A 23433-nucleotide genomic window follows, 5' to 3' on the forward strand; every position below is an offset into this window, starting at 1 on the left:
AAAAAAAAAAAAGAGGAATTCGTGTCATGAGACTTAAGTGCAGGAAACATCATATGTATCCAAAATAGATTAGATCTGGAATCGTTCCCATTCACCAGGATCTGTGGGAAGTCAAATATCAGTCATTAGCAGCCGGGATCACTCCCATCCTTTGGATCAAGTTCAAGGATCTTGAGGTTTACCCCATCCTGGAAAATTGGGGAAGAGGAGTTACCTCCTCTCTCTCCACGAGGAGCCTACCAGCCTCGATCCTTCCATCCTGGGAAATCCAGCTCCTTTCAGCTCAGTCTACCCTTTTCTCTCTGCCCTTGTTATCCTGTCCTTGGATAGTATGATTTTATGCTTGTCGGGGCTTAGATTTTCTTTTTTTCTTTTCTTTTTTTTAATATTTATTTTTGAGAGAGAGAGAGCTCGAACAGGGAAGGGGGAGAGAGAGAGGGAGACACAGAATCTGAAGCAGGCTCCAGGCTCTGAACTGTCAGCACAGAGCCCGACACGGGGCTCAGACCCACGATCTGCGAGATCATGACCTGCGCCGAAGTTGGACGCCCAATCAACTGAGCCACCCAGGCACCCCTGGGGCTTAGATTTTCAAATGTATGTTCTCCTTTGTGTCCCCAGGACATGGCGTATCCATAGTGTAAACTCTAGAACACAAATCCTTGGCCATACTTAGTCCTTCATGATGGGTCCATGTCCTGGCAGCGTCACCAACCGGCTCGCATCCCAGTTCTGCTGTCCTGCTGTAACAACCCCACACACACGAAGGAGAAACTCACACCCCTCTGCCAGTTAGTGGGTATTCATGATTTATTTCAACACGACCAGTCTGAATTTTACCTGTTAGAAAACTTTCAGGCTTCATTAAAGATAGCTTTTGTCTGGTCAGGGGCACTCAGGTATTTAGGAGTGAGAAGAGAGGATAAGAAGAACAGAGCGGGGGGAACACCCCCCCCCCCCCCACACACACACACTATGTGTTCTTAGCTATAATTCCTGGCCAACATGTCAGTATGAAATTAATGAACAGTATGGAGAAACTGGAGAGGGAAGGATATGATAAAAAGGCAATGCGAGGGTAGAAGGGGCCACCTTGGTGGTGGTACATAGAGAAGGGGTGCAGGTGTTACCTACCACTTGGGGCCAAAAGGAGCCTCGTGAACTTTTAGCCAGGTCGTTCCTTACCTGCAGTCACCTCCCTGAGAAACCATTCAGCCCTGTAATCTAGAGCATCCGTGGTCTGGTCTGGAACATCTATGGTGTTAGAGGGTTGGCAGTGACCGATCCAGGATGGTAACATCGCTCAAACCCCTTGCAGCCTGGAGTTTCTGGTATCTTTTCCGTGGGAGCTGGTAGAGATACAATGTAACAATAGCTTCACAAAGAAGCAAATCACATCCCCCCACAGCCGACAGCTACATTCTTCAGAAATACTAGCAAAATACTAAACTACGCTGTCATATATACGGGCGAATGTGCTTAAAGTTATTTTTAGTGCCTTATTTTCTTTTAAAGCTTATGAATTCAATGCTATTTTTAAATTGTAAGCATTTATCAGATTTTAGGTTATTAACCTTTTGCACGGCTGTTAACAATGCAAAAGGAGCAACATGACAGCAGAAGCCTATAGAGATGTTACCATGTTATGTTAGAGAACATAAGTAGCCCCTACACACATTTGTAATTTGGAAAGGGCTTTCATGTAAATGATCTCCCATACCTTTCACTGTAACCTTTTGGAGAAGATGTTGTTTTCCCTCATTTTACTTTCCCAACATAAATTTCCATGTATTTCTGAAGCCTTTTTTAGTGGATTGAAGAAAGTAATTGCAACTTCCTGTCAAAAACCTGTATCGTAAATTGTTCAAAAAAAAAAAAAAAGTAGAAATTTTTGTGCTTTTTTGGTGTCTCTTAACTGTAGATATAATGTGTTCATATTCGCCTTTAGAAACTGTCAAGGGAGCCATTTGACAGTAATGGATAGGTGGAAATTTCCTTTCTGGGTCCTGTTTCTCTGAAGCCCCTTCCCTCTCATGTTGAAGACAGTGGTCTTCCTCTGTGCTCATACCCACCCAAACTCTCCGTGCACACGACGCCTTTCTGTCTCATCCCTGTATTCAAGTACTCCACCTTTTCTTGAGCACAGTTTCTAACTACAAGGTGTGATTACAAAATTTAAGGTGGATTATCTATGTTAATGTGAAAGACAAAGCAATAATATTGCTAGAAGATAAGGTAAGAAGATATTTATGACTTTGAGGCAGGTGTAGATTCCTTAAACGTAATACTGATTACGAAGGAAGAGTTTAAACGTTTAAAATGTTGAGGACCATTAAAATTAGAAACTTTTGTTAATTAAAAAAAAACAGTATTAAAGAGAAAAAAAGACAAACGACGCAGAGGGAGATGATATTTGCAATAACCAAAACTGGCCAAAGGCTTTTATTTAGAATATATAAAGAACTTTTATAAACTATTAAGAAAAAATGGCTCAGGGAAGAATCTCTTCACAAAGGATAGTATCTAGATGGCCAATAATCAGGTGAAGAGATAGGCAACCTCATTATCAGGAAATGCAAATTATAGCCACAGTGAGATACCACTATGCATAAACCAGAAGTGCTGAAATTATGAGCTGACTGTTGAGATGTGGAGCAGTGGAAATTCTTGTAAGACAACTGATAGAAGGTTCACTTTGTACCCTTTAGAGAATAGGTGGGCATTTGTACCCTATGCCTCAGCAGTGGTATTCCAAAAGAAATGTGTGGCTGTGGGCACTGGAAGATGTGTGCAAGAATGTTTATGGTACCCTTGTGCATAGCAGTTTCCAAACTGGAAGCTCAAGTGTCCGTTAGCAGTAGATTGGCCGAATAAAATTTTGAATATTCATAGAGTGAAATATGTGCAGTAATGAAAGTGATCCAACTTTGCTCCATGGATGTATCTTGCTAACATGCTGTTGAGCCAACGAATCGTTGACTCTAAAGAATACATACTGTATGATTCTATTAATACATACTTTAAAAATTGGCAATACTAGGGGTGCCTGAGTGGCTCAGTTGGTTAAGCATCCGACTTCAGCTCAGATCATGTTCTCGTGGTCCTTGAGTTTGAGCCCTGCATTGGGCTCTGTGCTAACAGCTCAGAGCCTGGAGCCTGCTTTAGATTCTGTGTCTTCCGCTCTTTCCTGCTCCTCCCCTGCTCATGCTCTTTCTGTCTCTCAAAAATAAACATTAAAAGTTTTTTTTGAAAAAAAAAATTGGCAATAGTAAACCATAATACTTAGGGTGTTTAGGTGATAAAAGTATAACAAAAAAGCGGGTACCATAAAGTCGGGAGAGTGCTTATCTAGGGAGGGGGAAGAAGGTGGTAAAGGTTGAAAAAGATGTGAGGGATGCTGGCACTTGTGGGGTTTAGGAGGGCACCTGGTGCAGTAGAATGAATGTCATTTGTTTGTTCGTTAGCTGGACAAGCCTCAGTGAGTTACTTAACCTCTCTGGGGGTGCGTGGGATTTCCTGCAGCTTGAAAAATCGAGGGCAGTCTACAAGGGGGTAGTCCGAGGGTGATGCTGCAATCAAAACCAAAGGTCCAACTGCACAATAGGCTGAAGGGTTTGAAGAGAGTGAGGAATCCAGACCACAGCAGTAGGCCACAGTAGGGTGGGAGCGATTAAGACCTGAGATTTACTTTCCTGTCCCACTGGATGTAGATCTGGGAGAAAGGGAATAATGAGCTGAGGGAAGTGTGGCCATGTGTGCAAGTAGTGTCCATAGTCTGAGTGATAGTTGTTGGAGGCTGGGTTCAGTCTGTCATTGCGAATTTAGCAAGCCTGGGAAGAGCCTTTGCTGTCCTAGCCATCCAGTCCGTTCCCATTTGCAGAAGGCTCCCTTCCCTTCCCCTTTCCTGCCCTAATGCGTTCCCTTCCCCTGCCTTCCTTCTCACTGATATATCTTCTGTTCTTCTCACACGTCTTGAATCTGTCGAATTCCTACCATGTATATAGGATCAGGATTTGCTTTTCAGTACATATCAGGTATTTGCTTGAACAGACCCTGTTCTAGACACTAGAATGAAGTAGAACTCATCCCTGTGCTTACCGAATGTTCCATCTGGTAGAGACCCCTCTAGTCTCTTCTCGTCAGTGTATCTCTAGCCCTTCTACTACTGCCTTCTTTCTCTGAGTAGAAAATGGGCCAAAGGAGCATGGAGATAGTCTCAGTATTACCTCTGCTTAATATATTGACAGCTGTTTTTTGTTCCTCATCTCTGGGATCCCTGGGACCCAAATGGCTTGTCTTTGTTAGCAAAGAAATGTCGAAGAATAGTATTCTTTGTTCTTCAAGTTTGAAAAACATCTGCTAACATCATTTTTCTTGCTTGTGACTCTAAATAGCTTATCAATATAAAATGCTTTCAATGAATATAACCATAATTTCACAGGAGTTTCAATGGTAATAAAGTATTCAGTTTATTTCCTTATTCCTTGCTTATACAATCCTTGTTGCCTTATTTCTTCTCTCTTCTCAACTTAAATGGTACTTACTTTTCCGAGTGACTCCCAGAGCATATTAATTTGAACTTCTCTGAAAGATTCCTGGAGAACTGTAAATAAAATTTTGATCAACCTTACTTCTTAAACACAATTTTCGTTTAAGGTTTGAGTACAAAAAAAAAAGAAAAAAAGGTGCACAGCTCTTTTCTTACTGCTGCAAAAAGTACATAACAAACCCTATGCAGTGAGAGGTTTTTGTTTATACAAGACTCACTTTATTACTATTGATTACAGAAGTCAGAGTTCTTGCGTTTTGTCAGATAACACTATACCTCATTTTCCCTCGTGGACACAACCCCCTTTTCCATGGCTGGCTCCCTGGAACGCATACGTGAAGGTTATGATGGCTTGGTGAACACTTTCTGCTCTGGAACTGTGGTGACATCTTTGCCTTCCAGAAAGAAGCAGCTCGATTTTCAACCTTCACGTGGCCTTCACTTGTGTGTTTCTTCAGCCGGGTCTTCTGACTCTCTTAGGGAACACCCTCACTCGTGGGGCAGGCTGGCTTACTGAGAGCCGATTCTCCAGAAAAGAAGTTGCTGAATGATTGATTCACTCAAAGCCCATTTAGCAAATGTACGCGTGGGGCAGACGAGGCCAGTCCCGTCCTACAGAGTACCTGACTGTATGAAAGCCATTGACAAGGGGAATCTGTGGTGACAAAATATTGGGCACCAGCATCCACTAAACACCACTTCCTTTCGAGACTGGGAGGAAGCTCAGCTCAGGGAGCTTGTCCAAGATCACACAGCTTAGCAATGTCTGTTTTGACTCCAAAAGAAGAGCGCTTTCCACATCCACCGGATTTATCAGATGCAATAGTACTACAAAGAGATGCTACTCTCTTCTACCACCTGGTCACCAAGTGACACAGGTCAGATAGGATCAGCAGTCTAAGTGCTTTTTTCAAGATAATGGTTTCCTATTAATTAGTCTCTGAAGGTGACCAATTAATTTTTAAATATTATTTGTGATCATTCTGTTCTTGATTTGTGCATATTGAATGGTACCCACCCGCTGCATTTTGTAACCTTATTGAAACTCAAATTACCCTCCCTTTGGCCAGTGTGAGCCTCTTCAGGTTGGCTCCTGTGTCCTTTAACATGACCTATGTCGACTTGGGTTGCCGTCCTGCTTTCTGTTAGGACCAGATATTCTACGCTCTTTTGTTCATTACCTACTCCAACCTGTAACCCCCCTATTCTCCAAGAAGCTCTGGTTCCTTTAAGCAGAAGATGGTAATACAAGTCGCTAAGAACAGAGTGCTCATTGCTATTGGGGTGGTCATTGTTTCTAGCCCTTTTCTGTGGATAGATAAAATATTTCATGAGTTCAACTTAGTATTTCCAATTCAGATTCAAGACGTGAGGATTTTTACTCATCTTCTCCTCTATGACATATCTTTCTTCCACACTGAGAATCCTGATTCTGAAAGATGTGGGAGATGATAGAACTCCAATGTCACTAAACTTCTCCCTTGTTTTTTCTAGATCACGTATAGAAGAGTCTCAGGATGACAATGCCAATGCTACTAGCCCCCAGTATAAAAACAGAAAACGGTTAAAAGTATTTTGTTTGCAGGGGCGCCTGGGTGGCGCAGTCGGTTAAGCGTCCGACTTCAGCCAGGTCACGATCTCGCGGTCCGTGAGTTCGAGCCCCGCGTCGGGCTCTGGGCTGATGGCTCAGAGCCTGGAGCCTGTTTCCGATTCTGTGTCTCCCTCTCTCTCCGCCCCTCCCCCGTTCATGCTCTGTCTCTCTCTGTCCCAAAAATAAATAAATGTTGAAAAAAAAATTTTTTTAAAAAAGTATTTTGTTTGCAAATGTTCTCCACCCCAGTTTGTTTATGGTGGGGCTACAGCGACACTCTCATGCACAGTCATGTGCTCGCTCCCTTTTAATTCTCATTTTGTATTAGTTCTCAAGTATGCGCACACTTGATACTTACCATTAGGCCTCAGGCCAGTGTCTTTATTAGTTTTGTTGTCGAGGCTTATTCTCTGCTAGATCCAGAAAGGGCTGTGGGGACAGCATTGCCTGCCGATGAGCATCTGTCATACTTTAGACTTGAATTGTAATTTTTACGACCTAACGGGTTTCCTTGTTTTGGTTTCTTTCTCAAGGGCTCTTACTGTGTGTATGTTGGATCTTCTTTGCCTGTCTTTAATATTTGTCATCTTCTCTTGAATCTTTTTACCTCTTTCTTCATTTCTTTTTGAGTTTAAAAAATTTCCTTCATTCACTTTCTGTTCCTCTGAAGGCATTATGTGTGCCTGTTATTCACTCTTATATTCCTTCTGGTTTAGTTTTCATTTCTTAGGTGACTCTTTTCTCCCCCCCTATTTCTAGTTCTTTCTTGAGTTCTGTCACCTCACTTAGAAGTTTTAAAAATTGTGGGGCTCTTGGCTGGCTCAGTCAGTTAGGTGTCCAACTCGTGGTTTGGCTCAGGTCATGGTCTTGTGGTTCGTGAGATCGAGGCCTGCGTCAGGCTCTGCTCTGCCCCTCTCCCTCAAAATAAACATTTTTAAAATTTGTAAGTTATTTGTTCCTTAGTGTTTTGTGTCATTTCCTTAATGTCTTTTAGTTAATTTTGAAATGGTAGATTACAGACTTTATCTGTTTCATGAGCATGCTTTCCTTGTATGTAGAAGTGTTATTCTCCATTTTCTCTTTTTTAAAATAATAGCTTTGGGATTTTACTAGAAAGTTTAAAAAAATTTTTTTAACGTTTATTTTGAGAGAGACAGAGCTTAGAGCAGGGGAGGGGCAGAGAGAGAGGGCGACACAGAATCCAAAGCAGGCTTCAGGCTCTGAGCTGTCAGCACAGAGCCTGACATGGGGCTCAAACCCACCAACCACGAGATCACGACCTGAGCCGAAGTCAGACGCTTAACTGACTGAGCCACCCAGGCGTCCCAAAAGTTTCTCATTTTTATGGGAAATTACTTCTCTCAAACATTTATAAGGAAGCATGGTTCTTTCAAGTTGTGTTAAAATATACAGCAGTCTTCTTTCAGGGGTTTCCTGGCTCTGTTCCCCTCCACCACTTTGGTCTAGATGTTCTCTTTTCTTTGTCTCTGTTTCCTCTGTCCTAACTAATTTTTATTCTGCTCCCATCAGCTTTTCTTTAGTGTGGGGTCCTGTGTTAGAAAAGAACCATAGTGGGTCAGTGTCAAGAAGTCACAGTTGAAGGGCACCTGGGTGGCTCGGTTGGTTAAGCATCTGACTTTGGCTCCGGTCATGATCTCACGATTTGTGAGTTCGAGCACCCCCTCGGGCTCTGTGCTGACAGCTCAGAGCCCAGAGCCTGCCTCAGAGTCTGTGTCTCCGTCTCTTCTGCCCTCCCCCACTCTTGCTCTGTCTCCCTCAAAAATACACAAACATATAAAAACATTACAAAAAAGTCACAGTTGATCCAGCTCCTACAGGACTCACTGTGGACCCTTTATCCTTACCCACTACTGGAGTGAGAACGGGCCCCCCTGTATTCCAGTTGTGGCGCCCAATGGTGCTGCTTTTCTTTCCAGTGAATACTTTTGACCATTTTGAAGTTCTCCTGTTCTCAGCTCTTTTAGTCCCCCTGTTGCTTCCTTTGGCTTCCTCTCACACGGACACTGGTACCGTGCGGTGTTGCGGCTATGATCACCTTTATTTGGGGGTTGTAGGGGTATCTTGCCGCCTAATTTTCTTGTAAATATTTTGATATATTTTTTAGTTTGCTGTCTGCTTGCTGTAACTAGTTTTTGTGTGGGAATTCTGAAAGATCCAAACTGTGCTTCCACTGGTACGTCATCTTCCTAGTCATGATATAATTTAAACCACTAATTGATATAGAAAAAAAAATAAAGATGGTATAAAGCAAAACCACAATAGAAAATATATGTGCTGCTATAGAGATAATTTGAGGAAAAATAATAACAAAATAACCTGAGAGTGAATAGTACAGCAAAGTTGGTCAATATATAGTAATTTTATAGTAGTATGAAACAATTTAGGTGTATTTATGGAGTTATTTAAACAGTTTTCAAGGGTGTTTTTAGAATCACATCAACTTAACCCCTAAAAATCGATTCTTGAAGAATTCCCCCAAACACATGCAACCACTTGATATGATGCTAGCCCCCAAGGCTAAACTAGGTGTTAGCCTGGAGGTGTGGGCTCACGACCATGCCTTTGGAGTTATTCTTCCACTGGAATACTGGTTTGTTGTCATTTCCTATGGGATTTTAACTAAATATCAAGGTAGAGAGGAGGCTGGGAGTGACATTAAAGTTGAAACAGGTTTATTTCATATTAAGTTTCTGCAAGCGAAGATTGCTGTTTAAACAAATGCTATTATAAATCCCTTTACAAATGGGTCTTTTATGTAAAACAAATAAGCACCTGCTAATCTATCTTTCCTGTAAATTAAGAATTTTATATGTCAGATTTGCTTTAAGTGAGCAAATCCTGTAAACGGACAGTTGCTAAAAAGATCACACTCTGTTAGATAATCTGTATGTAGATACATGTACTATTTATAAAACAGCATTGCTAACTTTTTTCTCCATCTTTTTATTTTTATTTCATTTTTAATTTTTTTAATAAAGTTTATTTTGACAGGGAGAGAAAGAGAGCATGAGTGGGGGAGAGGCAGAGAGAGAGGGAGAGAGAGAATCCCAAGCAGTACCCACACTGTCAGCACAGAGCCCCATGCAGGGCTTGAACTCATGAACCGTGAGATCATGACCGGAGCCGAAATCAAGAGTCAGACACTTAACCAACTGAGCCGCCCAAGAGCCCCTTTTCTCCATCTTTTTAAATCCCCTTTTGCCACCAAAGTATAAATCTTTTGAATGTGGAGATTGTGTCTTTTATGTTTTTGTATTCCCATCCAGTGGTTAAGTATGTAATGATGGTGATGTGATGGTGAAACATGGGAGAAAGACCTCTCGCTTTGTCCTATTTCAGGGTCGTACTTAGCCCATCCGCTAACTACTCTGTGTGCCAAGATCTGGGAAGACTAAAGAGACAATAATAATATATATCCTTGAGAGATAATCTCATGGGAAAGATAAAAAAAAATATGTTTAAACATTAATAAGAAATTGCTACACTATTATTTAGATATCAAATAAAGTCAATACATTAAACTGTGGTCTTCATAAAACTATTTTTTATTTATAACTTTTTTTTCTTTCCACTGAACCAATACCAGTTGTTTATTTAGGCCTTCTTTCCCTTTTTCTTTCCACATATTTGACAATCTCTTGTAAGAAGACAGTGATTATGGGTACTTTTACCATCTGACGTATTTTTACCAGCAGTATAATTTTTTTCTCATCATATTTCTTGCCTAGGAAAGAGATTCTATGGAGAGACAATATGAGACAGCCCGGCAGGCCCTGATGGGAAAGATACCTCCTCATCACACCGTTTTGTTTCAAAGGTAGTGATTTATCACATTTATTTACACCTGGGCATCTTTACCTTGATTCTCTAGGATCCAAATAGACCCCATGAATCCCAGATCATCAACCTAACGGGGGGCCTCTGTACTAAAGTAGATCCGGTGAATGAGTAGTAAACCTGGTTCTATAAGTGGTATTTTCCTTTCATTTATATATTTTTATAAAAGATGTAATATGTTCATAGCTCCTAGAAACTGATGGTTTTTTAAAAAAATGGTATTTCAGGTGGAATTGAATACATATATCAGCCTTCACCAAAGCTGTTCATGACTGAAGGTTAATTATATCTTGCTGAATATCTTGTTCTTGTCCATCACGATTCTCAAAACAATAGTAATTAATTATTTGTGAAGTCATTTATTTAATGCATCCTCCCCATATTAAACTGCAAATTCCATGAGGGTGGGAATTATTGTCTCTATTAATCTATGAATTCTCAGTTCTTAATATGAAAGGCTTTATGTAGTTCATTCTGCATAGTAGTCTTTGTGACGTTATGGCTATAGTAATCACTGTACTACTAATTGTTGTGTATTAAGAGGCGTATTTAGGCTTTAATATTTACTCAAAATGAATAACTAGGTCATATGATGGCTATAAAATGTTTGCAATTTTCTCATTAATGTTACAGGGTTTGTTTTTTTTTTTTTTTTTTAAGTAATGGCAGTCTCATTTAAAAAATTTTTTTAATGTTTGTTTATTTTTGAGAGAGAGAGAAAGACAGAGCATGAGCGGGGTAGGGGAAAAGAGAGAGGGAGACACAGAATCTGAAGCAGCTCCAGGCTCTGAGCTGTCAGCACAGAGCCTGACGAGGAACTCAAACTCACAAGCCTGAGATCATGACCTGAGCCAAAGTCCGACACTTGACCTACTGAGCTACCAGGCGCCCCTTAATGTTACAGGTTTTGATATTCTGAATTCTCTTTTCTATGTCACTTTAGAAAATTTGAGAAATAAAGTGAAGTCCCTGTTTTCAGCAAGTTAGTAAGAACATTGACAAGACCTTAATTATAGCATTTAAAAAAGCTTTTTAGAATGCAGCAATTCAAGGAAGCAGAATAAAGAAGCCATTAAAAAAATTTTTTTTCAATTTCAGCTCTTTTCATTGTCTATAATTTTAAGCTGTGGAAAGTCTTCAACCAATATAAATGAAACCAAGTTTTGTCTATTTGTTACCTATCCAAAAAGTGTGATGAATTTTCTCCATCTTAGTAGGCTATCTTTGGATAATCTGGTTCAAAAGATTGGCTGTGCCGTATATATGGAGTTCTACTGAAGGGCCAGGGGGGTGATGGCCAGGAGGTAGGCAGTGTCCTCCAGAGCATCAAAACTGGGGTCTGTGTGACCTCTGACCAGCAGCAGGACCATGCTTATGAAAACACTGGGGATAGACAACTAAGCAGTTTGAAATATGAGCTCCAAATGGGTCATACTAGGACAGAGAGATGCTTTGAATTTGCATGCATTTATGTGCAATTGGCCTACTTTGCACACAGCAACTCTATTTAGCAAGTCTGAGGGGAATAGAGACGGGATTTTTTTTGCTGAAAATGGTTAATGATTCTTTCAAGTCACTCTGGGGAAACAGGCTAGTAGAGATGAAAAAATATTTTTCGCTAAAGTTCAGTTGAGATTATAACATTAGCATTTTTAGAGATATTTTATTCTGGTATCATTTCAAAGCATTGGATTGTAAACAAAATTCAGAAATATCTATTTCAGTTTTAATAGCAGTTGATACATTGCTGGGCCTCACATAACAAATGGACTAGGATTTATAATAGAATACGTAGAATACGTCCTATCAGTAGGAAGATAATTTGCCTATATTAGTGACTTAATGGATAAGGAAGATTCAAAACAATACAAATTTGCTTAATCTACAAATCAGAATGTAATAACGTTAGTGTTTTAAGACAAGCTCTGGAGTAAATGTTGCAGTTGGTATAGTACATTGTTCCAAATAGATTTTATTAGCATTTGCATTCATGTGGATAACATTGGTCAGTATTTAGGTATTACATGTGTATATGTTTGGTATCATTACAAAATTCTTGCAGGTTTTCTTTTTCTGATTTCAGGGGTCTGGTACCAGCACCTATTATCAATGGTCTACATTATTTTACAGCTTTCGAATTACAGAAAAATTTTGACCTTTCTGAAGATTATTTTAAAAGCCCCTTTGGACCATATTCTGAAAAGAGGTGAGTTGAGTTTTGTTGGATATAATTGGCTCTTTTCTGATGATTAGTTAAAATCATGGCACTCATCCCTAAGCTTCAGAGAAATCCTAAAACTGGGAAGCAGGCCCCCACCGTCCACTCTGGAATTTCAGAGGAGTAGATCCTGGCCCTCTAGGGAGGACACAGGCATATAACCTGTGTTCATATGGTTAAAAGCTTCTTTCTGGGATTTTAAATCTTAAGGGAGTGACACAAAGATGCAGGGCAGTTAGAGATTATTCAAGACACCAGTCGTGGAAGATCAAGCATCCATTGTGGAGTGCAAGCAGTGATGATCTACCAATCTCTTCCCATATTGAGACCTGGCTGTGAACTTGGTACCTGGCTTACCTTGGTTCCTGCCTGGGTTTTAGGTGTGATTTCTCCGTTTTCCATTAAGTCTATAAACTATGCAATAGCTTTTCAATAACTCTCTTTTAAATATTAAAATTAGCCAGAGTTGGTGTTTGTAATCTGCAATCAACATCTCTGATTAATATAGTGCTGTGTTTCGAAATGTTTACCAGCCGATGTCTAACATTAAAAGAAAAGGGGGGCATTTCAGGGTTCCTTTGCTTAATGTGTCAAAGTGTGGTTCAAAAGCTGAATATGTGTTAGGGTGAAGACTACATATAGACCACAGCAGACACTCCCCCACTGAATTCAATGCTTGGCCTTAGCAAGCATTCTATTATATTCTGTAATAGAGAGAATAAAGTTGCTGCTTCAGCCACGTCTATTTCTACAATTGACCATCTCTCCATCAGTCTTGAATCCAAACTTCCCAAGCAAAGATCTGGCTGGTTGGGTCAATAACCACCTGGCAGGGGTGCCACTCTTGAATAGAGATCTGTAGGAAATAAGCTGGTCTACACATTGGTTGCACCTATATCAAGCACTCACCCTTTATCCGATTTTCTGTGGCCGGGCCAGACAGACCAATGACAGAGAACCAAGTAGAGAACTCTTCAGACGAGGTGTGTGGGTTTGGCAGTCTCTCTGGAGTGTCTGAATACATGGCAATGTATAGACAAGAAATGTGATGGGAACGAAGTGAGCTAAAACATTAACAGTGGATATTTCTCTAAGATTATCAGTTATTTTTATTTTCTTCTTATCCTTTTTCTGTACCTTCTAAATTGTGTGCACTGGATATGTATTTTATATTTATATCCTAAAAAGACTATTAAGAATCCATGATGATTTGATGAAATATTTCGTCAGTGGAAAAAATTGGCCCATTACACACAATTAAGTTTCTCACATGTTAAAACAAATGTTAGTTAAGGTATAAGGAGTTAAATACTAATCAGTGCCTATGATATAATAAGTGTTGAAACTGAAATGCATATGTATATCCAACATAATTAGGTTTAAAGATATTCATGCGTATGTATAGGAAAAAAAATACTGAAAATATCCGAATAGTATCTTCTGGTGATGAGATTATGACCAATTTTTATTTTCTTTGTTCTTCTCCCTTATTTTCAATGGTGAACATTTAATCAATTTTGAAGTATTAATATAACTTTAAAAAGTTATTTTAAAACTCTGCCCACAGCAAAGGATATTTTATAAGGGCATGTATCATTATAAGAATGACAGTTTAAAGAATGAGTGATGTTTTCCTTTATTTCTGAGTTCTATTGTTGTATCATTTGGATGTCCTTTCATAAGCTTGATGATGAAAAACAACCATCCCTTCTAAATGGTTCCTCCAAGCCTATACATTTCGCTAGATACTGGGGACCTAGTATTATGATTAGCAAGTTAACTTTCTTTGATAGTGTTGATCTGTGAGGATTTATTCAAGCTCTGAAGTTTTAGTGCACTAGGTTGATGAGAATCCAGTGAGAAAGAGAAGGTCTTAGTTCAGGCAGCTGTAACAAATTACTGTAGACTGGGTTGCTTGAACAACAGACATTCATTTCTCACACTTCTGGGTGCTAAGCAGTCTGAGATCGGGGACCAGCATCGTCATATTCTGGTAAGGGTCCTCTTCCTGGTTTGCAGATGGCCACCATCTTGCCTCTTCCTTACGTGGTGGAGAGCAGAGAGAGGAAGCAAGAGCTCTTGTGTCTCTTCTTATAAGGGCTCTGATCCAATTCCTCACAAACTCCGGCAGGTCCCACCCCCACCCCACCCCAATATCATCTTATTGGCATTAGGATTTCAACATATGAATTGAAGGGAGGGGAGTGGACACGTTCAGACCATGACAGAGAGAGAAAAAGAGTACTTAACAGGCTACACTGGGCTTATTCATCGTCTGTCCCCCAGGTGAAAAGGGTGGGTCAGGCCTACCCTCAAGTCTGAATGTTCACTTGTGGTAATAGACGTGTCTTTCAACTCTGATATTTCTTTATACTTCTTTTACATCTGTCTTTCAAAGCATTTTCATTTAGTGCTTTCTTTGATACAAAGGAAGAGTAATTGTTGAGAGACAGAACTTGCTCTGTAACCCCCCCCCCCTTTTTTTTTTTTTAAAAGGTTTACTTGTGTTTAAGTAAGCTCCATGGCCAACATGGAGCCCAGCATGGAGCCCAATGTGGGGCTTGAACTTACAACCCTGTAAGTTGAACTTACAACTCAAGACCTGAGCTGAGATCAAGAGTCGGACGCTTAACCAACTGACCCACCCAGGTGCCCCTGGTGTGTACTTTAAATGCACACATAATCTTTTTCAAAAATAAGAGACCAAAACATGTGTTATGGGTTGAATTGTGTCCTGCCTCCCACCAAATTTACCTGCTGGATTCCTAACCCCCTCAGAATGTGACCTTACTTGGAAATATGGTTGTTGAAGATGTAATTAGTTAAGATAAGGTCATACTAGAGTAAGATAGACCCCTAATACAATATGGCCACATAAAAAGGAGAAATTTGGACACAGACGTACACACAGAAGAGTGCTTGGGTGATGTAGAAGCCCAGGAACACCAGATTGCCAGAAAACCACCAGAAGCTAGAAGAAAGGCCTAGAATTCTTTGTCACAGCCCTCAGAAGGAACCAGTCCTATTGATACCTTGATCTTGAGACTTTTAGACTCCAGGACTGTGAGACAATGCATTTCAGCCACTCAGTTCACAGTATGTTGTTACAACAGCCCTAACAAACTAATATGATATGTATTAAAAATCCATGTGATGTGTTTCTTGATATTTTCTTTCTGTGCTTCCTTCAACATACTACATTTGTATTACTTTAGAGATTTGGCCATAAGATCTATGGATTATTGTGTTTTTTTCCTAAAATAAGGAAGAATATCTTTATGCTTCTATAGTTTGGAATAGAAGATCTAGCCTATAAAACCTAAATGCATCTAACATTGTATTTAGGAGAACAATACTCAGTTTATTATACTTCTAGACAGAAGCGCCCAAACAGGGTTAATAATGCCACTTGCCCACTGCAAGAGGAAAGAACTGCTCAGTCACTGGGAAATCCAAAAGTATTGATCTCAATTCTTTAGGGAGTGCTTCTTAGATAAGCTCAGTTACCTTATGTGGGAGCAAGAGATCGGAAAACAAAGTCTTGTAGGAGCATGGGTATCTACCTGAAGGGGGACTAGTATTCTGTGAAGGGATTCCAAAAACTGTTGTCTAACAAAAAAAGACAAACCCAAGAACTCGGTCCAAGCTGATAAGAGGGACCTGCTCCTTCAAACAAAGAGTTCAACTTTTCTATCTGTTGATAACAAGTACCCAACACTTCTAAGCAGAACTCTGGCTGCAGGTACATTGCTCCGTCCTGGACTGTCTCTGCCTGGGAACGTTGGGGCCATCTAGCCCCAGCTGTGGTTTGAAAGGTTAAGCAGAAGGCAGGTGTCTGTGCCCAGGGTGGGAAAGCTGATTTTGGATTCCAGCCGTGGACTACCACCCAAGTGCTACAGCCTCTGCTTGCCATTCAAACATAACACAGACAGCATGAGTGTCCTCACATTGGACGTGTCCCTCAGTATGCCTACGTCACCCACTACATTTCCTCCTGGGTCAAGGACACACCCAGGCAACTAATTGGACTGCGCTTCCTAGGAAGGATGCCTTGAACTCCTGGGGACACCTCATTAAAACTTGCTTCTACACTTTTGATCTCTGCTACCATCATAATATCACCCTGGTAGACAGAGACACCCTCATTAAATGACAAGCTTTGTCCTGAATAGACCCAATTTGCGTCAGCCTTTGCTACTACCAGATGTGAACGTAAGTTAAATGTGATGTGTGAATGAGTGGAGGTCACCCTGAATTTGACATTTGATCCTAGAAATGTACTCTGTGCTAAGATAGTAGTTATCACATTGGAACTGCAGATAAGAAAGTATAATCATGGCCAACTACCAGGCTCTGCAGTAAATAATTACCTACTAGTTTTCAACATTTTATTTATTTATTTTTTAGGGTTTTTTTTAAAGTTTATTTTATTTTGAGAGAGAGAGAGAGAGAGAGAGAGAGAGAGAGAGAGTGTGTGTGTGTGTGTGTGTGTATGTGTGTGTGTGTGAGAGAGAGAGCATGAGCTGGGGAGGGGCAGAGAGAGGGAGAGAGAGAGAATCCCAAGCAGGCTTATGCTTTTGGCATGGAGATCAACCCAGGGCTTAAACCCACAAACCATGAACTCGTGACCTGAGCCTAAATCAAGAGTCTGAAGCTTAACCGACTGAGCCATCTAGGCTCCCCTCGACATTTTAAATTGTTCTTTGGCTAAATCATAAAAATACAAAACTATGAATACAAAACTTCATCTCATTAACATTGGCAGTGAAACCTAGAGCTCTAATGACAGTTGAGGAGGTGGGGTGGAAAGTTAATATGCATCAACTGTTGTTGATGGAACAAGAAAATGGGGATTTTAAATTCAGTACATGGAGATGTAGTTCTGACAGACGGGAGAAGTGAAAATAGTGATAGAGCTATTTGAGGGGAAAATAGGGGAAGTGTTAGTAAGTGAGCTGAATCCTTTCCGATCATAGCAGAAATCCATATCTGCCAAAGATAAGCTTAAAACCAGTAAGTCAAAAGAGGTCAGTAACATTTAGCAATAAGATTATTGTCAGAATATCTAAAAACAGACATGGTTAGAAATGGTTGGCTCTCAGGAGAGTAAAAGTGGAATCGGGAGAGGTAGGGCTTGGATTGTCGCTTTTTATTATAAGTCCTTCTATATGATATCACTTAGTTTTAATTATATGTATATACAGTTGACCCATGAACAACACAGGTTTGAACTACATGGGCCCATTTATATATGGATTATTTGCAGTACAGTATACTGCACTGTAAATGTGTTTTCTCTTTCTTACTAGTTTCTTTTTAATTTTTTTCAACATTTATTTTTAAGAGAGAACGTAAGCAGGGGAGAGGTAGAAAGAGAGGGAGACACAGAATTTGAACCGGGCTTCAGGCTCCGAGCTGTCATCACAGAGCCGGACGTGGGGCTTGAACTCACAGACCGCGGATCATGACCTGAGCCGAAGTCGGATGTTTAACCGACCGAGCCAGGCCGGGCGCCCCATAATTTTCTTGATAACCTTTACTCTATGTTCCTTTTTCGGAAGAGTAAGAATGCAGTTCATAATACATAAAAACTACAAATGTGCTCATCAACTGTTGGTGTTATCAGTAAGGTTTCCAGTCAACAGTAAGCTGTGAGTAGTTAAGTTTTTGTGGAGTTAAAAGTTATGCATGGATTTTCGACTGCACTGAGGGTCAGCACCCCTAACCCTCACATTGTTCAAGGGTCAGCTGTAGTAAGTTGCTTAAAATGTTAAGGAAATGTGTTTGGAGAAATAAGAAAAAAAAATGAGGACAAGATGAGTACGTTTTGACTTTATAAACATTTCAAGTTTCTCTAAGTCCAAAACACATGTAAAAGGGAAACAGCAAACTCTTTAAAATATAACACAAGCGTTAACATTCAATCTGTAGAATTCACGCAAATTGATATGGCAAACAGGAAGATAGATCCTCCAAAGATCAATGAGGAGAAGACAGTTTACAAATGACAGGAGACAAGCTAATTCACAAATGGATAAATTTTAAAATTCAGAAAGACTGATGAATCTTGGTGGGAACAAAGCAGCAAAGCCCAGCTACGTCCCAGTGCTCTGCATGTTGAGCCCTTCCCCTCCCCTCCATGGACCTGCCTCCCCTGGGAGGAAGCCGAGAAGCAGGTGAACCCCAAAGGGGGGTAACCTGGTGGCAGGATGGGCACTGGCCCAAAGACAGGAACATCGGACACCCCAATCCCACCCAACCTTATCCCGGAAAGGGCAACAAAATCACAGCCCCCCAAAACTAGCATTGGGTGTGCCCATTGCGTGATCCAGATCAGGCCCCCCTAATACACTTTCATCTCCTCTATCCTTGAAGTAGCAGGAGCTGCCATATACAAACTGCACTTGATTCCGAAGCCCTAGGAATTAGTATCTGTGTCTTGCTCATCTTGTGAACACCCCAGCATCCATCACGATGCCTTGCTCTTAACAGGTGTTCGGTTATGTTTGTAGATTGTAGGAGAAGTTTATGCTAATACGCACAGTGTTTCCTCTGTCCGCTGCCATCTAGTTCCTCCTGTTCCAGATACCGCTGAAAACTTTAGCTCGACAGGGATGTGCACCGACTACTGAAAGGACCCAGTAACGGTAACCCAGTGAAGCCGCAGGCATAGATTGTATGGCCCTTGGTAGTTTCTCATCTCAAAGGTATCATTCGCTTTTCATTTTTCAGTGGCAAGGAGTCCCACATCATCAAGAGCTATTCTACATTATTTCGTGCCTATCCGTGGTCCAAAAAAATGTCTTTTCAGCCTCCAGAGGGCAGCATTTGTTCATACGTAGGATCAGGAATAAGCGAAAGTGAGGCAGATGAGACCCTAAAAGGTATGAGTCATTTTACATATGGTTCTCATATAAATATTAATGTTATAATTATATCTATTTCCCATTGTTTCCTGCTTTTTTTTTTTTTAATTAAATGAGTGTTTTAAGCCAGAATCTCTCCTCTGAGGTGGACTGGGTTTTTGTCTCCCATTGTTAGAGATGAGAAACAAAGTTCAGAAAGGTCGGGAATATGTCCAGGGTCACTTACTTAGGCTACTCAGAATGGGCTTAGAGTACACTGCCCGCAAGGGTCTTCTGGGGCCAAGGGGCCTGTGCTCTCTGCGGCAGGGCTTTGGTGACTTAGGCCTCTTTCAGTGAAGGTAAAGAAAAACCTGGAAGATTTCAGATTGCTGGCCCATCTCCTGCTCTGGGAACCTGGCAGAATCCTGATGGTTTTAGATTTTAAGGCTCTGGCCTACCCACGTCACCCCGTCTGTGCCCCTTGTTCCTCGACACACACGTGAACGGGTATCTCCAGGCACCAACAAGATGGGCATTGCCTTTTTGTCTGTGGGCATAGCAATGTTCGTGAATGACAGCGAGTAAAGACCCGGAACAGTGCGAGGAGACTGAAGGGCTAGAGGGGATGTGAAAAAGGGAGAGAGTAACCCAGTGTTGGGATAGAAGGCTATACTCTGTGAGCAGCGGATAGGGCGGTGAGTACACTGGGGGATTCTGGAGGACCTGCAAGCTGGCACGGGGCCGCCATTTGTAGCCTGGGGTAGGTGGCCAAGTTCTGCCTGAGCCCAGAAGAAAGCCCTCTGGATGTGGTGTGAGAAGGAAGTAAAGTGCTAGATACCAGGCATTATGATTATAACGTTGTACACACACGAGCAGAAGATTGTGGTAATTTTCTGCAGGATGGTTTCTGGAGATTTCTTTTGTTCCTTTGAATGGGCCATGTTTTCCTCTTTCTTTATGTGCCACGTGATCTTCGGTTGAAAACTGAGCATTTGAAAAAACAGCCACCTCTCCAACTCTGCACCTTGCACTGAGGGCCGGAGGAGACCGTCACTAATTAGCAGGGCGTGTTCTGAGCCCGGGGTCAGCCCAGTGTGAAGGCTTATGGTCTTTCCAGTCCTTTTCCGGGCATGTACCTTTCCCGGACCAGTGTGTGTACTTTTTTTCCAATTCTCCGCTGTACACAGGTACTGTTTCACGTCTTAATTTCCCTAATAGTCTCACCCCAGCTTCTTCTTGGGGCCTAAGGAAGACGTTCAAGTAGTAATTTCTTACGCTAGGCGAACGTGGGTCTGTCTTCCCCACGACCACCTTGTGGGTTTTCACTAGCCATGCCCACTGCTTCCTGTGGCTTCACCTGTGTGAGATCCCAGCTGTGCCACTTTCGGCCCTCTGAAACCCGAGTTAGGTGACCCAGACAGGTCAGAACATTGCTCTACTCTCTCTTTTTCGCAGGAGGAGGGTGGGACAAAGGTGAATTAAAACAAACAGACCAACCTTGAAATTTCCTACTGAGGTGTGTGTGTGTGTGTGTGTGTGTGTGTGTGTGTGTTGGGTGGGGGCAGGCAGAGAGAAAGAGAGGGGGAGAGAGAGAATCCCAAGCAGGCTCTGTGGTGTCAACATGGAACCCAAGTCGGAGCAGAATCCCACAAAACTTGAGATCATGACCTGAGCTGAAAGTAAGAGTCAGACGCTTAACCGAATAAGCCACCTAGGTGCCCCCCTCCTGCTTTTAATGCGGCTTTTTTCTTGATTGGGCATTCACTTGGCTTGCTACGGCTCTCCCACTGATTTCCAGAGCTCCTACAGAGTTGTTTTCGCTTGTTTTGTCGGTCAGTGTTATGCATGGGGGAACAAGGGCCTGGAGCTTCCCCGTCTGCCATCTTGCCATTGTCTCTCTGGGGTGGTCTTCTTAGCAATACATCACACGACTGGTTCTGGGTCACTTAAGCTCTCATATCTTCTCCACACGAACTGCCAAACCAGGTTTCCTTCATCTAATCTATCTATCTATCTAATCTATTTTTTTCTTACGTGGATGCAACTTTTATTTTCATCTTTTTATAACCTTGGTCTCAGTCCCACATTTTAGTTTAATTTGATCATTTTGGATATTGATTCATCTTCCATATTTATTACTTTATGGGTTACTGTAAAACCAGCATGTTTGCTATCTGTGCCTTTGTCATAGTCACTGTCAACAATAGGATCCAGGACTTGGCCAAGGGTAGTGCCCTGTGACAAGTCTCTGGAGACTCAATTCTACTTAGCATGTGATTCCTAATCATATCTCTCTAGTGTCTTTATGTGAGAAACTTTGATATATGCCTTGCAGAAATTAAGACAGACTATCTCAGTGGTGTTTTCTAACTCAGAGGTCAGCAAGTTTTCTGTAAAGGATCAGACTTTTCTGCAAATACTAAACCCTCCCGTTGTGGTGTGAGAGCAGCCGTGGACAGTATGGACCAAACTAATGGTCATGGGCTGGGTTCCAATAACTTTATTTGCTAAAACACACTGCAGACCTATGGGCTATAAATATATTGACCCCTGCCCAAGTAAAAGGGAAATTAAGTTAATTTGAAATAATTTTTTTTTTTTTTGCAAATCCCTTCCAACACTTACCACTCACTCTGGTATTTTCTAAATGCACCAACCATTTCTTGCATAAACTTGAATTTGCTTAAGGTTTAAAGTCAAGTGTACTGGTTTATAAATCCTGATTCCCATTTTAAAAATGGCAATGTTATTTATCTCCAGTACTTTTCTCACTGTTCGTGCATTCTTTGAGACCAAACACTCCAAAAGCACTTCTGGAGTTATTTCAGCACCGTGGGATACAACTTACCTGCGTGTAGAAATGTGAACTGATTTAGAAAGGAGGCTTCTTCTACTGTCTTCTTTCTTCTTCAGGGCCTTTCTTCTCTTAAGATGTTTTTGTCACCCTTTCCAGTTTAAAAAAATACCTCCACGTAGGCAGAGAGGGGGAGGCGGTATGTGGGGAAGAAGAAACAGCAAACAAGGAGAGAGGTTTCCGGTTTTTTTTTTTGTTTTTTTGTTTTTTTTTTTTTTTGGTCCTCTGCTAACATAATATCTCAGGGAGCATGCCATTCTTGCTCTGAATATACCTTAAAAAGGCCCATTTCCCTTCAGTGATTCAGATTGCTTCCATATGCCCCCTAGATAGTCTTTCTGATCTTTTGGTATAGATCACACCATTTTTCTCACTCTGTAGAATACCGTGCTTCACTTTCTCAATCCCCACTATGCTGCTTCTCCCCAGTGAAAATTCGACTTCCTCGGCCAGCAGCCGCCATGCTCAACCTTCAGTCTCTTTCTTCCGAAGTCCTCTTGCTTCCCACAGTCTCCAGTGGAACCTAGCTCCGTGGCCCATCCTTGCTGTCTTCATCCTTGGTGAACAGACCAACCTTAGAGCACAGTATATGAGATTTTACTAGGAAGGACTTCAGGGTATATAGGTGCATGTCTGCATTTGTATGTCTGTGCCAAGTCTGGTTAAGAATGATTGTAAAAGAATATGATGCCAGGCAGTGTTACAGAGGGTATGAGCAGGATACAAGAGTAGCATAGGAATTACTTACTTTTGCAACCTTCTGATCATTGGGCAAGTCTACACAACCCCAGTCTCGTCTAACCATGCACAGGGTATATGTTAAAACTCTGATTTTTTATTGCTTGGATATCATTTGTTCCCTGTAGTTTGTTTTGAATTAACTCTAAACAATATTGTGGTGCTTACAACATTGCAATGTTTATTTTCTTTTGTTTAGTGTACCAAGAGGTTAACTACATGTACTGTCTTTTTTCTTAATGTTTTACAGTTCTACATAAACAGTCATTTCCACGTGAAAAAGTGTCTGTCGAACACAGAAGACACATGATGACCTCAGTTGTCAGTCAACCAGGTCTCAACACCAAACTCATCCTCCCTCCAATCCCTCAGGGCTGCAAGTGGACCAGTGGTTGACATTTGATCTTAACACGTAAAACTTGTTCTGATCATGTCCAATCCCTTTGTCTTACCTGGCCATGGATCCTGTTTCCCACTCAACCAATTACCTACAAAAGAATGTTCTGGATGCCTTAATTCTCTCAATCAATTTCTTTTGTGATTCTCTGAGTAGTGTCTTTTTTTTCCATGTAAATTATTCTTAGCTTTTAGAAATGTAATTTCAGTTTTTCTCGTAAGCTGTTAATCATTTCTCCAGCTGCTTCCTGCTCTGAAACATCAGGTGGCAAAATCTCCCAAGATCTCTGCATTGCTATGTACATAGTGATTTTTGGATATATCCAACTGGGATTCTGCTTTTGAAATTTCAATGCGCCCATTTAGAACATTAGTGTATACTCT

At 41.2% G+C, this 23433-nt stretch overlaps 1 protein-coding gene across 1 annotated transcript in view; it reads left to right on the forward strand.

Annotated features, from left to right (window-relative positions):
* Nucleotides 1-23202, forward strand: part of LRGUK (leucine rich repeats and guanylate kinase domain containing) — a 106930-nt gene extending 83728 nt beyond the window's left edge. Inside the window, exons 17-20 of the mRNA XM_023250584.2 lie at nucleotides 9890-9978; nucleotides 12082-12204; nucleotides 18949-19100; nucleotides 22904-23202. Coding sequence (XP_023106352.2) covers nucleotides 9890-9978; nucleotides 12082-12204; nucleotides 18949-19100; nucleotides 22904-23049 — 510 coding nt within the window. The 3' untranslated portion in view covers nucleotides 23050-23202. The remainder of the gene's footprint in view (nucleotides 1-9889; nucleotides 9979-12081; nucleotides 12205-18948; nucleotides 19101-22903) is intronic.
* Nucleotides 23203-23433: the final 231 nt, after the last annotated feature.

The sequence above is a fragment of the Felis catus genome, chromosome A2, assembly GCF_018350175.1.
Source record: "Felis catus isolate Fca126 chromosome A2, F.catus_Fca126_mat1.0, whole genome shotgun sequence".
Taxonomy (NCBI): domain Eukaryota; kingdom Metazoa; phylum Chordata; class Mammalia; order Carnivora; family Felidae; genus Felis; species Felis catus.